General features: G+C 36.9%; 2 protein-coding genes across 3 annotated transcripts in view; one reads left to right on the forward strand and one right to left on the reverse strand.

The window, feature by feature from the left end:
* The first annotated feature begins 400 nt into the window (after window positions 1–400).
* The window catches only part of LOC140166490 (actin-related protein 5-like), a 33,178-nt gene continuing 13,699 nt past the window's right edge, over window positions 401–19,879 (forward strand). The window contains exons 1-10 of one of the 2 annotated variants that reach the window (XM_072189968.1): window positions 401–541; window positions 7,382–7,504; window positions 9,113–9,418; window positions 9,956–10,051; window positions 13,011–13,204; window positions 14,332–14,448; window positions 15,650–15,748; window positions 16,570–16,650; window positions 17,302–17,433; window positions 18,571–18,807. In XM_072189968.1, the coding sequence (XP_072046069.1) occupies window positions 520–541; window positions 7,382–7,504; window positions 9,113–9,418; window positions 9,956–10,051; window positions 13,011–13,204; window positions 14,332–14,448; window positions 15,650–15,748; window positions 16,570–16,650; window positions 17,302–17,433; window positions 18,571–18,807 (1,407 nt within the window). In that variant the 5' untranslated portion in view covers window positions 401–519. Of the gene's footprint in view, window positions 548–7,381; window positions 7,505–9,112; window positions 9,419–9,955; window positions 10,052–13,010; window positions 13,205–14,331; window positions 14,449–15,649; window positions 15,749–16,569; window positions 16,651–17,301; window positions 17,434–18,570; window positions 18,808–19,879 lie in introns of both variants that reach the window. The other variant, XM_072189967.1, reaches the window with a different exon arrangement.
* Window positions 2,600–4,248, reverse strand: LOC140166489 (uncharacterized). Its single transcript, XM_072189966.1, has 3 exons — window positions 4,016–4,248; window positions 3,747–3,833; window positions 2,600–3,529 (listed from the first exon to the last, which is right to left on the reverse strand). The coding sequence occupies exons 1-3, from the start codon at window positions 4,094–4,096 to the stop codon at window positions 3,290–3,292; spliced, it is 408 nt and encodes a 135-aa protein (XP_072046067.1). The 5' UTR covers window positions 4,097–4,248; the 3' UTR covers window positions 2,600–3,289.

Below are 19,879 nucleotides of genomic sequence, written 5' to 3' on the forward strand. Positions count from 1 at the left end.
CAATGTGAACAATGATTGACTCCGTCAAGATGTACGATGCCACAGTTTAGTTGTGAAAGCAATGAAAATTGAAACGTGAGTGAGTGAAATCAGCAAATTGTAAAAATTCAGGACGGTAAGCTTAAAACATTACAAGTCATGCAGTTGTTTTTCTTGAGTGTCACTGACTGTCAGTCAGTGGATTCCCATGTGTTTCCCATGTGCTTTGTGTGTCACCGTGAAGTACTGCCGGTGACTTCTGATGATTAATCGGTCACACAATGAACACAGAAATCACCCTTGAACTGTCAATAGCAAGCAGCACGCACTTGAACAATGAACCGACGAAATCAGCAGACCATGGAAAAGGACAAAAAAGGACTTTCACTTCCGTCAGTTCCGTGACTTCCGCGCATGTGTTTGTACAGCTCGTAGTAATAATTGATCGCGCGTTTGGACGACTGGCTGCGGATATTTTTGCAACAGTAATTCAAGATCATGAGATTGTTTCTTACATTTTGCATTACTAGAAACAAATAAATGGCATCATTTTCCACCATAAGTACGGGTAAGAATTTAATCAATGGCGTTACCCAGGCCCTATTGAATTTTGGGTTTGCCATTTGACTATTTGCCCCATGACCATGCATGCATATCATGTAGGTATGCTAGGTGAATTCAAATTTGCCATCAAACTGCACCATTTTACATATCAAATTAAAGCCCTTGAGTAAAGAAAGCCAAAACTGAAAACATTTTTGTCATAGCACTTTCCGTAACAAAGTTACATCTTGTCAAAGATTGACTTTCATCAAAAAGATTCAGATAGCAAAATTCCCAAAACGGCATTTAGGGGTGTTTCTAGATCTTAGTCTCATGGCGATAGCAGCTTTTTTAATGGAACTGCTATCAAAATCCCTCCAAAATTCCATGTGCGACTTGATTATCACCATAAAAAATCATATATTTGGGTCAAGTGAAGTATAGAAAACATATTTATGTAGGTTTCCTTCACCGACCTATTCTCGAAAAAAAATCAAATTTCTATGTAAATATGCATTGTGTTTGGGTCCCGGTCTCGGCGAATTTCGCTGACTAGCAAATGTGTTAACTAAGGTTTGCCTGGGATACCTATATCATGGCAATGGCATGATGACACTGTCACTGTCACTGCCTGGATAAATAAAGCTTACTAAATACCAGGGCCCTCTGTAATTTAGAGGAAGTGATTGTACAGATATCAGAAACGGGGAGGGTCCCCCTTTTCTTTGCAATAGCTCTGATTCTTTGACGTGCACAGGTTGCAGAGCTAGTTTATAAAAATGTGACTTTCCAAATCATTCATGTCATTCATGAGAACGTAGTGCTTTTGCGAAGTGGGGGACAAAGTACTGCCAAACCCAATATCGCCCTATACGGCGATACATTGTCGCCCCGTTCGGCGAGGTCGCCTGGTTGAGCGAGGTCGCCGTATCGAGAGCTTATCCCCGACTGCGTTCATATGATATATATAAATTAAAAGTACACGCTGGTGAATTAATTGCGATCGCGTAGAAGTGACAAGGTCGCCTACTACGCGCTGCACCGACAACGAATGGGTCAACCGGCTTGTTGTCAAGTCTGTTGATCAGCCAATCAGTGTGATTGTTTATTTCTTCTGTGTGTACGCTCGTCTACGTTTGGCGCACAGCTTGGACCACGGAAGTAATAAAGAACTAACTTAATAGTTACACTACATCTAGCTAGGCATGATCACAAAATTTTCAAGTAGGTTTTTTCACATTTATTTTGTTTAAAAAGGTGATTATTTAACTTTAAAATGAGGGGTCAACCATGTCTGTAGCTCAAATATCAGCTAAGTTATGGGCAAATGTCTGTTTTTAAAAATTCTGCATTTTTCTGCGGCCATCATTGACAATGCCTTACAATGACTCGCAGTGTCATCGCCCCAATATCTTCATGGCAGAAATTGCCATGGTAGGTTGAATCCACAGCCACGCATGGCCATTTTGTTCTGACCTTTGAGACGCATAATGAGCCGAGGGACATCCGACTAAGACTACTGACAATAGCCTGGTAATTTACCTCTGTGTGTGTGAGTGAGCATGTATACGCCATGATGAGGTCAATGGTCATCTGCTTTTAGACTGTGAGTGCAGCTAGCCTACGCTGCGCTATAGTTCGGCACATATAAAATCACATATATGAGCCTGATCAGTTTGTCATGGACGGACATTTTCCAGACTTTGATAGATTGAAAGGCTGTAAAAAATATTTGCATGAATTTACATGACATATTGGTGTTTCATATTGAAGAGTATTGTAGACTTGGCCATTTGTTCATAAAATTGGGTTGCCATCGTTTGTTACTAAAAATAGAATCACCATTATGTCCGCGTCACGGACGGACATAGATAAATTTGCAAGTTTCCACTTTTCTCCACTCTTTTATGATTTCTATCCGTCGCTTTGCAGATTTACAATTCTACTCCTGTACATAATGTGACTATGTAAAGTGGCTTGCATGCCAGATAGAAAAAGTTTTCTTACATTCTTTATTTTTTTTTATCGACGTAAATCAAAAATGTCACGGACGGACATTTTTCCACGTCACGGACGGACACCCAAAGCTAACAAGAGAGGCAACTTCAAAATTCATGAACTTTTTTTTTATTAATAGAAGACCACCTAGTACCTTCATCTCACCCTGGGAATGATTTTTGAAAAATCCTTAGAATACTTAGTTTACAGGGCAAAAACTAACTTTGTCACGGACGGACATCTTTTTGTCATGGACGGACAAGTGAGTCTAAATGAACAATTGAGAAAGATTGTTGACCTTCCTACCAATTATTCTTATTCAACATAGGTTTTAACATCTAATAAACTCTTTAATAATGCTTTATATCATACTTACTGTCAATTACTGTGCTACAATGTACCTTTTTAATCAATCTTTGAATGCCAATGCTCATTTAAGAGCCCATTGTAGAAAAGTATGATTTTCTGATTAATGAAATGCAAATATTTCTCAGTTGAAACTTCTCAAAATTCAATTTTGACTCCCTTATAGTTCAATTTGAGGAAACTTTCAAAATATATTGTGCATGTAAAAGTTTTTTAACTTTTACAATACCTTAAAAGGTATTTTGCACACAACAGTTTATAAAACACAACTATAGCTGAAGTCCTACATGCAAGAAAATCCTTCAAAACTATTTACAGAACTCTTTGACGCGTGTGGTCCAGTTCAAGTTTATGTAACATATAATGCAACACTGCTAAATGGACAAACTGAACTGAACAAAGTTTATGTTTGCTTGAATTTCTCAAGTACTGCTTTCATGTTGAAAGTAAATGTTTCTCTGGTTGCTGATCCTTGAACAGCTGTAGGAGGGTCCAGCACAGCTATGATGCTGGGTAATGGTTCCCTTGAGTAGTCATCATCCCGTGCCCATCTGTATACCATGCCATCATTGTTTACAGCTTCCATGTACTTCAGTTGGACACATTCTTCAAAGTCTTCTGGTAGCGGAGTGATGTCTGTAACCTGATGAGAGATCAGCAACACAGAGCTCATCAATTAAAATGTTTACTATGAATTAAGGGTCTAAATTGATTTTGAAAGCAAGATTCTGCTAAATTTTGTCTGAAGTTTTGGCACATGATGAAATCTGTCTCATAAGATTCACTTCTTATTTACAAATAAAACTGCCAGCAGGGAAAATAACAATGGATAAATCAGAACAGAGAGTTATAGTATTTACCTGGGCTACATAGAGTTTTTTCTGCTTCTTGCCAACTAGGATGACAGCAACAAAGTCCCCACAAACTGGTCTGCATGTGTTCTCAGTCTGTAAATGAATGAAAAATTGGACAAAATAATATAAAAAGTTCTTATACTGGTTGATTTTTATTTTATTATTGTATTTTAATTCATTTTTATTTCATTTTATTATTTTTATTCGATGATAATGAATGATTGATGAATTGTTAATTGTTAATGGTTGCATTTTTAAGATGTTTTTAAACTTACTTTGTCATCATCATCATCATCATCATTGTCTCTGTCACTATCACTGTTTTCTTCCACTTCACTGGTCTCTGTGTCATCCATGGCTGTGTCACTGTCTTCTCCATTTTCACTGTTTCTCCCTGTATCACTATCACTATCTGAATCGTCATCATCATTGGTCGCTGCACTGCCACTGGTTCCTGGTGTCAACTTACGTGCCCTTTTCTCTGCACAAGGGCTTCCCAAAACATATTTCTTTTTCCAGGACTGAGGTCATACACTAACTTCTTTAACACAACTGCTTTTTTCCGTGGGCTTTTTGGGAGGGCAAGTGAAGCTCTTTTTAAACTTCTGACCAGTGAAGGTTTATGTGCATAGGAACTGGGAGGAGTTGATCCCGATCCAGCCTCTTCAACTGCCGGATTATTGGTGGCCTGCTCGTCCAGTTTGTGCAGTGTTATCTTTCTGCAGACGCTTAGCCTTGGCTCTAACTTCTCGCTTTTCGAGCAGCATCTTTCTTTTTACACTCTTCCCAAAGCTCTGGATTGTTTCTTTTCATATCGATTCGCTTAGATTTTTTCCGGTAACGATCTTTACTCGTCAATCTTGCATGATGCCGTCTATAATACTCCTTCTGTCGAGTTTTCTGATCTTTTGGTTGAATTAATCTGAAGAAAATTTTTTAAAAAAATCATCATTCATGACTTAGACTTTTAAATATATCGTATTTTATGTTCAATGCTAGTGTAGGCCTAGTACCAATTAGGCCCTTCACACTTAATTTTTAGTTTCTTGTAAAAAGGTTTCAAAAAAGGGACAAGGTGACTTTAAATTATAATATTAAATTAAATCTATTATTTTTCTTTATTAAGTTTTAATTATTACAACCAATTATCAACTCATTTTCACTAAAGCGGGCATTTATAATTATTTCACAACAATGTAGGGGCCTATTTTATTTTACAAATAAGTTAAGGGTGGAGTTGTGCTCTTTTTTCCCCATCATTATTGTTGATATAAAGTCAGAAAATGGCAAATAGAAGTAATTGAAAGTCATTTTAAAGGAGAAAGTCCAAAATAAATATAAAAACAATCATTTTGTAATTTGGAAGGGCAATGTTAACAGGAATTTACTAGTTAAGAAACAACTGCAAAGGGCCTTATTGATGATTATTTCTATTCATTATTTTATTAACAATTATTATTATTATTATTTCATTATCATACATATAATTAGGCCTATTATCAAATAATAATCATCATCATTGCCTTCACCTTAATTGTTAATGATGATTTATTACTTTCCAACATTTAGAATGAGTTTCAAGCAGAGATTCCTCACAGCAGGAATTAAATAAATAGGTCTATCTTATGAAGTAATATAAACAACAAACCTTTTTTTGGCTTTTAGAATGTCTCCATATCCACCATGCATGCATGTGCTTCTGGCAATGGCTGCAGGCAGAAAGACTGAACATGCTAGAAGGGTTTGTGCTTCACTGCACACAAGCTCAGCTCAATGTGAAACTTCCTCATTTGCATATGGGTTTGTCCACTATTGAGAGGGGTGGCAGGACCATGGCACGCTTGAAAATGTCCGTCTGTGACAAATTTGTTGTCCGTCCGTGACATACATATATTGTGAGATTATATTAAGATGGATGTATTTTTATTTGGTTTCAACCTTGGTCAGTGATGACTAGGTACTGGTGAGATAGTTCAGCAGGTTTGTTTTTCTAAATATTACTAAGTGGGGGATTTAAAAAACTTTTCGTTTATTTTTCTCGTCACGGACGGACAGCACAGCATCAAAATACAAACACGCGTGTAGTATGTTTAATTGAGAGTTAAAATTTTCCAATTTTTGTTGATATTTTAAAGAAATAATATTGAAACTATACATTAACACACTCAAAACATCAAAAAAATTATAACAAGTTTTATATTACCATACCATAAAAAAATTAAGCAAATGTCCGTCCGTCACGGTGTGTTCTGGACCCCTACGAACAAAATGGTGTGTTCCAAATCAACGCAACCACTTTCAGAGTTTTTTTTCTTGTTCCATAAACTGCAGATGTGTGCCAAAAATATAAGATAGGTTTCATCATAAGAAAACAAAATTTATTTTTTCTCAACCATGCTAACCCTTAACTGATCAGGCTCATATATAAAATCAGTTTTTTATTTCAAGACGCACGGTTCTTTCTCAAGACACAAGCTAACGACTATCATATCCGTTCAACAAATATATTCAAGTGCAAGGAACAAAATAAGTTTTTTTTAGACTAAATAAATTACGGGAGATATTCATCATTTTCTACCCTGGTATCCAAAGATTTATTGTCTGAATATCAAATCGTGCATAGCACATTCATGTGAATCGATCCCGGGTATTCATTTCAGTGTCTCTGCTGTATAATGTAATTTAACCGGGCGATGTCGGTGTGTGGCTTACTGTACAAAAAAGCAAGTAATGCAATATTTTTCACCACGGCGATCCGTTTTACACAAAGGCAATTTTATTTTATGAAATCTAACTATCACTGCATGATGACTTCTGTATCAAGGATAAAGTACCAGCACTTTTTAGACTACGTCTCCATGTTTCTGGTGTTCAAATTTCAAAATTTTGTGTTTTCCTATGGGGATTAACACATACTGACGTATTTGCAAAATACGTATTTTGAGAAAATTAAATCAAATTTGAAAATTTAGTGATTCTCATTTGCATATCTTAATTAAATGTTAAAACATTATTGTCGATTAAAACCTGGTTAAAAGTAATGCAAATATGTAATATTTTCAATGTAATTCACATATTACTATCACTATCAGAGCATAACTTATTCTGCAAAAAAAATATTAAATCAAATACATCACTATGTGAAAATGATTAATGACAATTTCGCCATTCAAACGGTTCAAATGACAAATACTTCGCGCAAATTACGTCACTATGTGAAAAGGACAAAACAGCAATTTTACTGTGCAAAGACAAAGTCACGCAAATGTATCGTGCAAATACGTCACTATATGAAACAACAAATTCTTCAAAATCCAGATACAACATACTGGGCTTGCACAGTATAGGTAGTAAAGTACCGGTATTCGACAAATATGCCGTTTTGTGATACAGACATTTCAAAGTTTTGCAAATACGACATAATTAAATTAATTAATGTCTTACTATTTAAGCCACTTTGAGGCATGGTTTTTAGTGAATATATAAAGAAGAACATAATACATTAATGGTTGAACAGATTCCTGATCGGTAGAATAAAGACAGATTTTTTTTGGGTGCCTCGGCCAACAATACCTAGTCTACCCTTACGAGTTTTAAAAAGTTAATACTATGATTTCTTGTTTATATTTCTTTTTTTCAAGATGAATCCCAGGCTGATAATATCTTCAAGTTCCAGGACTACCACTTGAAAGTAACCCCTGACCCTAACCATGATTATCCTGCATCTTTGAAGAACTCAGCTGTTCCACTTGTGATAGACAATGGTAAGAAATAATTAGGGACCGGGGCATATACATGTAAAGCCAGGGCTATGAAATCCACAGTAACCTGGTATCAGGGTAATCCGAATAACCAATCACAGAACAAAATATTCATTTACTGACATGATTGTGTTCTGGTTCTGAACTGTTTTGTTTCAAAATTTTGATGGCAAACTGGACAATAGAAGCACATGGAAATATACTACATTGCAACTTTTTAATTCCCTATTTATGCTGCTTGATCACTTTATTGTGGACCATCCTTCTGATACTTGAGTGTTTTGACAGCTCTTTTGTGTACATGTACCTCTGTTTGTAAACATGCATGGATGACAAAATTGTCATCCTCGCCGAATAGGAAAGTAACAGGGGTTGTACACCCACTAGTATCAGGGTACCCAGACAAAAATTATATGCAAGTGAAAATCAAACTAAATAGGCATATTTAATACAAATACATTTCTTTTCAAGCAGCTCTGAACTGCATGTAGTGCATGAAATATTATTTGTGTCAAATAGGTTCATTGAGTCAATCCAAAAAGGGAATGGACCCCAGAACTATAAGAATACATCCCTTAAGAAGTAGGTTATTAAGGGAACAAACCAAAAGATCAATGACGTCCTATAAACGTAACTAGTTTCGTTTCTCAGCCGACCCCCTCCCTCCCTGCCAGAAACGTAATAATGAAATGTTGAAAATTTTGACGTAATAATAATAATGACACATTCTTTAGACCGATGTTTTTGTACAAACGTAATAGAGTATTTTTACCCCCTCCCCCCTAAATGAAACTAGTTTCGTTTATAGGACGTCATCGATCTTTTGGTTTGTTCCCTAATCCCCTTCAATAGAGGTTATCCATGTTCTATAAGCTGCATATCCTATCAGCGACTGCTATACCTTGTTTAGGACTTTCAAAAGAAGTACTTGCATGTGCAACCATAGCTGTTTCAAAATATCCCGCCAAAGTCATGCAGGTAACTTTGAGGTCATGCATTGAATTGGTCTGAATGAGGAATACTACGGGAACCAGCATGTTTTGTTAGAAGTCACGCATGAGTAAAGTGGATAACCTCCATTAGGATTTGTTAAATAGTTAAAATGTTTTTGACTGGCTAGCACTAACCAGAACTGGTGATGTTAGTGTGCACAATGTTATAGCTGGTCACATTTCATTATCTGGGAATAATGTAAACTTTGTTTTTCATGGAAAGAGTGCCAAATTGAGTTTAAAACAGAATTTATGAAAAAAAATATATTGAAATTGGAACAAATGCCAAAACTGGGGTGTTTTACATAGTGAGGGATATTGATGCGGATCGCAAATGTATCAAGAAATGGACATTTGGAAAACTTTGTTCAGCAATTCTTGTGTCAATTAAAAGTAGACATGTGAAAGTTATTTTCAAAATGTTAGAATGTTGTCACTTTGATAACCATTTCTTAACATCACTATGGATTTTACCCTATTGTTCAGATTCGTCAGCTATCAGTATGTAATACACCCGACTTGTCTGCATCTGTTGAAAAAAAAAGCAGTGTTTCATTTATTTTCTGTTGTAATATTTGAACATTCAAACTCCAAACATTCTCATCTTTTGTGTTTCAAGGTTCATGTTTCTGCAGAGCTGGATGGGCTACAGATGCATCACCTCGGTTAACCTTTCGTAATGTCATCGCCAAGCAGCGAGGTAAAAAAGACTGGGAGGCTCAGGTGGGCAATGACATCAGCAACATTGAGGTAGTCAGGTGGCTTCTCAAGACGCAGTTTGACCATGATGTGGTGACTCAATATGACTCTCAGGAACTGATATTCGACCACTTGTTTTCACACCTTGGAATCAACACAGAGGGCGCTATACACCATCCAATAGTATTGACAGAAACAGCATGTAACCCAAATTACTGCAGACAACGTAAGCTCATGATTTAAAGATAAAATGCTCAAAATGTGTGTAACTCAGGGTAGGGTGACATTTATAACATTCTAAAACTTCCTCCTAAAGTATTAAATGAATGTCTATCATAAATAAAAATCAATTAAATTAGAGAAGGTTAGGAAGAAAAAAGGGTGGACATTGCATGTGACCTGCTACCATGAAACAAGTCGCAAGTTGGTAGTTTTGAGACTTCCTGGCTGCTGAGTTGATGTTCTATCTTTGTTTACTGTGCAACTATATATACAAGCATGTCCTTTGTGATTGACCCATTGTGCTTCCATTCACAAAGGAGATACAGACATCTGGCATGAACAAGTGCTGTGCATGTGAAACAAAAAATTCCAACGCAGAAGCCATGATGCGTGGAAATAACAGCTAAGTTTGCAACTTGATGCTCATATCATGAGCGCAGGTCGCATAATATTATTGACATTTATTGTAAAATGAAAGTACATGTGCATCTACTATGATCTAGTAAATAAAAAAGCACTTTTGTATCTATTTTGTTTGCAGTGATGTCTGAGCTTCTGTTTGAGTGCTATCATGTCCCTAAGATTGCCTATGGAGTAGACAGCTTGTTTAGCTATTACTACAGATTCCCGGATGCAGGTTTGTATTACCATAATAACAAAAAGTTGCATGAAATTTAATTTTGCAAAAGTTCTCACACCATAATCTTCAGTCTATAAGATTGCCTTGAATAATATTAGCCCGGGGGGGCCACTGTAGTGGTGAAGGGGGGTATCAGGCGCGTCCGTAAATTCACGTAAAAAGGGTATTTTTTCAGACTGAAGGCGCGTTACGTGCGTATGAATAACGTGAATAGGGTATCAAATTCATGTAAAATTCGTGTAAAAGGGTATGTTTTTGGAGCTCTTACGTACTTAGGGTAATTTTGCCAAGTTTGGGATTTTGTGCTTTCTCCTTCATTCTTGAAAAGTGAAAGAAGAATCTGCGGTCTTTTCTCCCTACTTTAATGCTACACCCCAAAAGCCAGCCTTCAGCTGTCCGCGATGACAGATCCCTACTGGTCCAGCTAGCATAAAACACGAGGTCCCCGGACAAGGTCACAACCTGGCCAGAACATACAACCAATCAGCATGCGTTATGCCTTTTTCTTAACTGTGGAGTCAATATGAGGAAAAATATAAGAGACTTTCCAATTGGCGGAACCTCTTTAAACTCATCAATATTCATGATAGTCTTGATAAGCTTCCTGCCCAATCATGCCAATGCAACCACGAACTTTGTAAACAAGCTGTGTGAACGAACTTTTGACATGTGTTACATTTTACCGGGGTATTTACAAACACGCCGATTGAATAATTTGGAACTATTTGCTGGCTTTCCTTTAATATAGTTTCAGGGTTGGTTGGATTTACCACTAAATCCAGCATGATAATTAATGCTCTAGTTTTAAATGGAGACGCAATTAGGAAATAGACCAAGCGAGACTGGCCGTGTTTGTCTCCCAACTTCATAATATGTATGGTTTGCAATCGTCATGGTCGTCATTTGCGTTGGACTTGCAGTTTAAAATCATTCTCTTGGAAATGTGGACAATTGGGTACATCCCAATCCCAAAAAATAAATTCTAATATTTCAATCCAAAGGGTTGGACCTGTGATCCAAAAAGGGGAAATTATTGGCACAAAAATCTTGAGAATATTGGACATACTGCATGACCTGTGAGGTAAGCTTTAACATGTTTCTTGAACAAGACTCTGGCTATGCAGAGCCGCCGGCACATCGACAAAAAGCTCCTGAAGGCAGCAACTTCTTATTTAGGGTTAAAAGTACCTGTTTCTGTGTGTTTACTTGTTTAGGGGTAATAATTGCATAAATTACTCGTTTAGGGTTGGGTGAAAGACAACTACTTGTTTAGGGTAGCAAATCGTGCTACTTATACTTGTTTAAGGGTGAAAATTTCAGTCTCAGAAATACTTGTTTAGGGTGCTTTTTGAGAGTCCACGGACGCGCCTGATACCCCCCCTTCACCACTACAGTGGCCCCCCCGGAATATTAGTTCTTAAGCAGTATGCAATGCAGACTTTTCTGCTAGATATTATATGTAACATATTATACATTTTTCGTCATCAAACATTCGTTAGAACTTTTAAAACATTACTGGAAATAGAATGGCAATTGATTAAATAACATAGATATGTTATATACAATATTATACATCTAATACTTGGAGTCTGCACTCTGCATACGACTTTACTCAGTTAAGATAAGGATAATGAACTGAGTGCAATGCATTCGTCAAGATAATAGCACGCGCCGTGGAGTTATTGCCGATAGGCTCGAGAGCTAAATGCAATAACTCCATGGCAAGTGCAATTATCTTGACGAATGCATTTGCACGAGTACATTATCCGTCATACACTTTGAGTGTATTAAAACAATAGGCGATATTAATTGCTGCATTCATTATATTAGTTTTAATATTAGGGAAAATATCTTACATTTTAAAAACACCGTCAGGTCATTGACCAGGTAGGTAGCATTTACTTGGTAAAGAAAATCAATCCCTGTATAAGTTAGCTATCAATGGTATCGATTGCGCCATACGTCATACTTTATTCACGCATGGTTTGTAACCAATTGACTTTATGTTGTGATCATTTAATATCGTGGTTTCGAACACAGAGAGCACTGAACCAGTTCACCTGGAAACGATCGATTTAGATGTCCAACTAGTACTACGGTGAATTGAGATGAGAGAGAAACATATCAATATCAACTGGACTTTATAGCTCAATAATTTGAAATTTAAAATCTACTTAGGCCTATATTAAAACACACGACATTGGGATTTTACAATTTGTTCAGTATTATAAAACATGATCATGATATTATGCGCTAGTGTGTGTTTCCCGGGCCCGGCCATGTCATTTTAGATATAGGCCTACATGTATTTCATTTGTAAAATGCTGAATATTTTGCAATGGTGTCATCTTGTATAATTATGATCCACCTGTTTTTGGCCCTTTTTAATTAATAGAAGCTCAATTATTCTTATTTGATGTTTGATTTATTTGAGGTCATTAATCACAATTTATGACAATGATATTTGCAAAATAGAACACCGTTTGTAACTATACCATTTTAACACCACAGAATGTATATTCGTACTTTTTTGATGGTATATATATCGAACAGACAATTATATAGTTATGTGACCTCTGTGTCGAAAGCGCCACCTAACTCTACTATATAGTTATGTGAAAGTAGTATTTCTAGTATTTGAGCGTGCACATATTATCTAGAATCTATTGTTTAGCGTATGGGTTTTAGATAATGCATTGTTTAGCGTGCAGGTTTATATAATTTGGGCTATGAAGGGTAGTTCGCAAAAATAATGCACGGGAGAAGAATACATAATGATGAATAGAAACGGGCACTAGAAGTATATACATTCATAGTGGACATGGCAATAACTAAGGTGGTCTATTGATAATCAATAATAATAATAAGCGTTTACAGGTCAACCTAGCATTAGTTAATAAGGTTAGGTAATAGGTATGGGACATCTTGATAATGATATAATCTCAATCCTTTTCAGCTATATCAGATGGACTAGTGTTATCATCAGGATACCAGACCACACACATTCTCCCTATAGTACAGGGTCGTATAGATGCTCAGTACTGTAAACGCATAAACGTTGGTGGATGCCAGGCAACTGGTTTCTTACACAGGCTTCTTCAACTCAAATATCCTGCTCATTTTGCTGCAGTGAATCTTAGCAGAGCTGAGGTAAAGTAACTAACTTGATTACTTGTGTACTTGAAACAAGATGTATTTTTATTTGGCTTTAAAAAGAATGCATGTGAAATGAATGCCCCCTGTAATAGATACCCCCTATCTTTTTCCAAAAAAACAAATTACATGGATAAAACCTATTTTAACTAAGATTTCCATCTAATTCATCACCATATTATAGTAAAATGTTCATAATGTTCATGACTAAATCACATTCTTGCATAAAAGGGCACTTAAAGATCTAATTTTATAGTATTTTTCAAAGATATGTAGCCCCCGCATGGGCACAGCCATGTTATATTTTGTGAGTTATCATTGAAAATTGATATCTAATAAACACCCCCTATCGAAAATGTTATGCGCCGGGGGCGTTTATTAGAGAATATACCGTATATCCCATTTGAAGTATTATGTTGGTATGCCTATCTAGTAGCAGGTGCCATGTATTTAACTTCAGTGCACTTATAACATCTTCTTGCAGCCACATTTGTTAATGGTCTGATCAACAACATCATCCCCACATCATTCCTAGAGCTATGTACTCTCCCCCCCCCTCCCATCAAAAGGTAGAGTTTGGTGGTATGACTGACTAGTGGAAACTGGAAACCATCAGTACCCTAACCTATGATAAGTGTGCAAATTAAGTGGTAATCCGGGCATCCTAAAGCCCAGATTTGCTGGCGGATAACCAGAAATTCACTGCAGGTTATCTGTGGACACCTATACTTTATGAATTTCTTTTTTTTTAAGTTAAGTTATTTATTTTTTCAGGTTTGGAGTGCCCCTTGACTTAGAGCTAATAATTGCTAGGATCATTTGTGGTTGTTATGCAAACTTATAATTTAGCTTTAAAAAAATTAAAATTTTGGCGGATGACCAGATTTCATGACCTGGTCATCCACCGGATGACCTGATTTTTTTCTTCATTGGCACACTGTCTATGATAGCTATTGTACATCATGTTACACTAATCTTTGACAATATTGAAATGCATTGACTATGAACCATTGAAAATAGCATCATGACTCAAATTCCATAAAGGTTAGGTTTTCCGTTCAGTATGATTCTGCATCTATGTTATATAATCTTTCACAAATTGATAATTATGTTGCTCTTCAAAGGAACTTATGAATGAACACACATACATGGCCACAGACTACGGAGCTGAGGTGGATAGGTGGATGGGCGCAGAATATTACAACAAGAATGCACATAAAATTCAACTGCCGTATACTCCAGTAAGAAAAAAGGCATATGTGACATGATCAAAGGGATTGATTCACATTTCGGCAATTTTCAATTAGAAGTTTTTTACATCATTTACTAGCAGTTTACAATTGCAACATTTTGATCTAACCCCCAATCAAAATCAGACATCTGATTACTGAGTTGTGAGCAATTTATCGATGGCTGAAAACAATATAAAATAAAAGAATTTGAACTGTTTCTGCCAATATCTCAAAAACAATATTAGCGACATCCGACTCATTCCCCTTGATCATGTCACATATTTGTTTTCAATGATAAATGTTAGTATTTGATTAACCAGAACACAGGTAAAGAATAATTAAAATATTCATGAGGCAGCAAAAATAGCATAAGTCCACTACTGTTAATTATTAAGTAGAAAATTACTTAAACTTTAAAGCTCACTATCTTCCTTGTGAGTTTTCCCATCCTGTGCATCACTCTGCTTAAAAAGAAACATAACTTGCTCCCCACCAACTGTTGAGAATGAGACAACCAAGTCCCACAGCGGGAAGGGCAGTGAGCCTGGACATCTGTGATCAAGATGACATAACCGGTTATCGGAAAGCTCGGAAAGTGAGTAAAACACATTGGTTTGTCTATCAAAAAATCACCAATCGTATGAAACAATCCTACAAATAAAACTCTTTAACAACTTTTAAGTTTAAAGTCATCTTTTCAATGGTATCAGCAACTCCATTAAAGCTATCTGCTAATCATAGCCTTGATCCTTATATTCACTGTAATCCTAACACATATAGTACTACCCGCAATCCCAGCTAATGCTCAACTCTGTTCAATAGAAGCATACCAATATCTCTTGATTGGAATGTTCTATGCCTATGCCCTCTAAGTGTACTTAAATTCAGCTGCTGCTATGGTACAGCGTTCAGACCTAACGACATCGCTTATCATATGCATGGAGTTTCTTAGCGTCGATCCTCATTCCCTGGTATGACTTAGCTACATACACACCAGTTTATTCCACAGAAGGGTGACCCTAACAGTTTATTGAATAGACTGCATTACGCAATATTGGGATGCTAGTTCATCAAGTCCCTTGTTTGAAGTCAGTTGATAAAAGCATGCAGGGCCTCTTTCTATTATTAATGTTGTCCGTACAAAAATGAAAACAAATCAAGTTTTGCTCCTGAACTTTACAATCTTCAAATCGTCTTCTTTATTTTCTAGCTGCCTGGTTGGTCATCTGCAGAGGATGGCAAGAAAGAAAGACGGCAACAGCAAATCAAAAGGTTACAAGAGGTGAACGCAAAAAGACGACAAGAAAGGGTAAGGATCGACAAATGAATTGCCACTTTAAAGTTCAGAATTATATGAAGGTTTTCCTGATATTTAATACTGTGATGTAAGTGGTAATTAATGTTTGCAATGAATTTATGGTCCCAAATTTTGCAAAAAGAGGCTATAATTGAAGACCAAATTTAAAAGACTAGTTTGCCTCTGACGTCAGGGCAAAGGTGCAACGTGATTGGTTGCTGACCTGCGCAGTACTGCATTCTTGGTTTGTTGACAGGACGTCATACACAAACTAGTTTTTTAATTCGGTCTTCAATTATAGGTTGTGAAGTAAACAACACACTAGTATGAAATGTTGTCATATAATTAAATTGTTAAGGCCAGGGATGTAAGTTTTCTGTATTTTTACAGAATTCCGGTTTTTTTGTAGTCCAGATTTACGCAATATCTTTTATTTTCAGCCCATTTTGAGGCTTTTTAGCCTGAATTTACGCATTTTCCCCCTTTTTTCCGTATTTTTTCTTCAGGGTTACTTACATCCCTGTAAGGCATGAGTTTTACAAAAATACCAACATGCGCAAAGATCCCCTATGCTGGAAACTGCGAAAACCTCTCTGTTTGTGGAAATAACCACTTAAATACAGTAAATGACATGGTCACGTAAGTCGCTTGTAGAGCAATTTTGTTCCCTGCATTGGCACATTATTGATATTGTGGCCATGGTGACACTACTGCACTCATCAGCAGATATTGCCTGCTTGTAGTTTTTGATTATTGATATCTCCTGTTTTAGGCATCATGAATCTTGTGCTAATAATTGCATACATTATCATTATATGTGCATATTTTTCTAGCTTGCAAGTGATCAAGAGAAGTTACAGCAACTGAAGAGTGTTCTGGAACTACAGGAAGAAGATGATGATGAGTCTTTCTTGGTATGTAATTATTAGGTATTAAGTTTTGAAGCAGAAATCGCTCTCTGTAGTTATTCATAACTGTCTGGGTTCCATTCGGAAGTGTGCAAAAAGGTGACTTATTGGCAAAATGGCAGCTGTAAACAATAAAGATTGATGGTGATAGGGAACAGACAATAAACATGTGGCCCAAGCCAACAGTTTACATGACTGTGTGATGACAAAAAGCCAGCACCATGATTAAATGGAAGCAACAAATGTACTAAGCTAAAAATAAATGATTCTATAGTAAACCAAAATATTTTTAACTTGCACTAAAACTGAACTTGCAGGGGTTTTGCAAAAATCTCAGATGAGAAAACATTGCCTTATTTTGATAGCTGGATACTCAGAGAGAGCCTACCAAGCAGTAATTACTAGAGACATAAATCTGTACACATGAAAATTTGAGACATTATGAGCACTACTTGGGAATTAAGTTCTGCATCTAGCATTTTGAAATGATCATGATTGCTTACATGAAGGACTTCAATTTAAGTATACATGTATTTCAGATGATGATTATTTGAGGGCATACATCTGACAAAATATGATATAGAACTAAACCATGTCACTTATTTAGTTTTCATCTCTTTGTTCATCAACAATTTTCTTACTATTTTATATTTTCAGAAAGCTGTTGAGGAGATGGGTTACACTTCGGCAGAGGAGCTTGTGATTGCTATCAACAAGTTATCAGCTTCTATACAGAGAGTGAAGGATAAGATACAAGGAATACAAACAGGCCAAGAAAATGTACCACAGGTTAGTTGATATACCATAAAAACTCGATAGTTTTAGCATACGTGCTTACTATTGAGCGCTTTTGAAACCGAAGTCTGGCGCTTTATCAACTGAGCTAATGGGGTTGAGACACACATTTGCAGGTTTACTTGTTCGTATATAACTATGTGAGGGCACGGTGGCTCAGTGGTTACGGCCTTGGACTCATAATCCGAGAGCTTGCTCGAAGTTTTTGGGTTCGATTCCCCGTCCCACCACCGTGTTGCGCCCTTGGGCAAGGTGCTTTGCCTTGCTTGCCTCACCCCACCCAGGTGGTTCCGACATATTCTAATGACAGCGGAATAAATGTAAAGTGCTTCGAGGCTGTTTACGGCATAAAGCGCTATATAAATATCTACATTTATTTATCGATGATTTGCTCAAAACCCTTTACACTTTTGTGGATGGGGCTCTTCATGTTTGCATGTTTTAAAAGTGCTCAATAGTAAGCACATATGCTAACTATTGAGGTTTTACTATACTATCATGATCAGCTCATTATAGGTGGGACTATAGAATTGCATACTACAGCTGGGTACAGCACCTAAGCCAGTAGTGTGGGACTGACACACACTTGGGACTTGATTGGCTTGTGCAGTATAAAAACTGAATAATTCTCACCTATTACGAGCTGATTATTATACAGTGTTCTGGCACGTACTGATATGCGCACCCTGTTTATGGTATAAAAAGAATCAGTTTACCTCAAAGTGCCAAGTTCACTGCCATTGAAACACTGAGCTACGATTCTCCCATCTCGATATTACCCATAATGCATCTGTTCTAAATTATCAATTACAGACTACTGCAGATGATTTGCCAAAAGTCAAAAGTCCCTGTGTTTTGTATGCTGTGATTTCTCGCATATTCGTGAGGGCTGATTGTTTGATCGTGCATGTCTAACAAACCACACAAGCATTGCATACCTTTGCGTTACGTGATAGATTATGTGTAAAAGTGGTGTATGCATAGCAGTGTCGTTGGGTGCACTTCATGGAATGATCAGCCCTCATTAGCGGATGGTGCTGGGACTTTGCCTGTTGACGAATAGTCTGTAGTAGTCTGTGTTATCGATATTGCTTTTGTCACCTGTTAAATAAATCTTTGTCCACAACACAGGTTGAGCAGCAGAAATCCTTCAGCTTACTCAGCATCCCTGATGAGCAATTAACAGAGGAACAGCTGGAACAGAAGAAGCGCCAACGTGTGTTGAAAAATCTCCAAGATAGTCGTTTACGGGCCAAGCAAACCCATGAGGATTGCAAGGAACTGATGGATGAGGGTTTGAAGTTACTTGAGGAGAATAAAGAAGATGCATTCCAGGCGTGGGTGGAGCGAGTTCGTAAGATACGACAGGTATTGGAAAACTGGGGTGTTTTATAGTCCTTGAGGTGTTTTAGTCCTTGGGGTGTTTTATAGTCCTTGGGTTTTACACATGTTACTATAAGATTTAGGTTACAAAAATACATCTATAAGAAACCTTAATCTTCCACTGGGGATGCAGTTTTCAAAATGGATTCACTCATTCACACTACCTGCACTATATTAATATTGAAACAGTACACACTTCTTCAAACAGAAAATGTACAAAAGGACGAATTTAAAGTTATATTATACTGCTTGTCATCCCTAAATCAACTTCAATCAGTCTTTTTTCACCATTAAAGGGGGGGTAACCCTATTGGTTTTGGATATGGATTGTCTTTAAAATTACATAATAATATCAAATATCTCCCCCTTTATGCTGCTTTGTGAAAAAAACGAGAGCATTTTCAGCGTAAATGTGAATAAATAGCCAAATTTGCAATCCAATACCTTGTATACGTGAATTGCATTCTGGGTAGGCATGCAACAACAACAATTCCCGTACGTAGAACGAATGCGGACATGCTGCAATGCCCGGCCCGTATTGAACGGAAAATATTTGGTTTTTTTTGGTTTTTTTGTTTTTTCGTACCGTTTCAGAAAAAAAGGAAACAAAATATATTTCCCTTGCAATATGTACATTTCAAATGAATATAAAAAGTTTGGGTTAAAATGGAGAGGAAAAACCTTCCGATACCGGGTTTTGAACCGGTACTTCTCGGTAAAAGAACGGCGCTATTAGCCAATTGAGCTATTTCACCAACTGAAATAATCAAGGAATTGTTTTAATTATATACGGCGGACCGTCTCCTCAGCACTTAGCGTAGTCTCCTACACAGCCAGTTTATGTCGGTCTGACACTCGTCGATCCTCGTGATAGCCACATACAGTCTGGCCGCGAGACTACACTTAGCGTGGTTCGCTTTTTTCTCTTCCCATGATCCAAGAAATTTTTATTGTTTACAAACTGGTAACCTGTAAAAACCGCTGTGATTCATGATTACTCCGGAAATACATCGAGTTGGAGCGTCAAATTGCAGGAAAGTAATGATAAAAATAGTAT

The sequence above is a fragment of the Amphiura filiformis genome, chromosome 12, assembly GCF_039555335.1.
Source record: "Amphiura filiformis chromosome 12, Afil_fr2py, whole genome shotgun sequence".
NCBI lineage: Eukaryota > Metazoa > Echinodermata > Ophiuroidea > Amphilepidida > Amphiuridae > Amphiura > Amphiura filiformis.

Excerpts from the sequence above, each read along its gene's own strand:
- LOC140166489 (XM_072189966.1), bottom strand. The coding sequence starts at position 4,096 with ATGGATGACACAGAGACCAGTGAAGTGGAAGAAAACAGTGATAGTGAC. Across the intron at positions 3,834-4,015 it reads ATGATGATGATGATGACAAA|ACTGAGAACACATGCAGACC; the intron begins GTAAGTTTAAAA and ends ATTCATTTACAG. Across the intron at positions 3,530-3,746 it reads AAAAACTCTATGTAGCCCAG|GTTACAGACATCACTCCGCT; the intron begins GTAAATACTATA and ends ATCTCTCATCAG.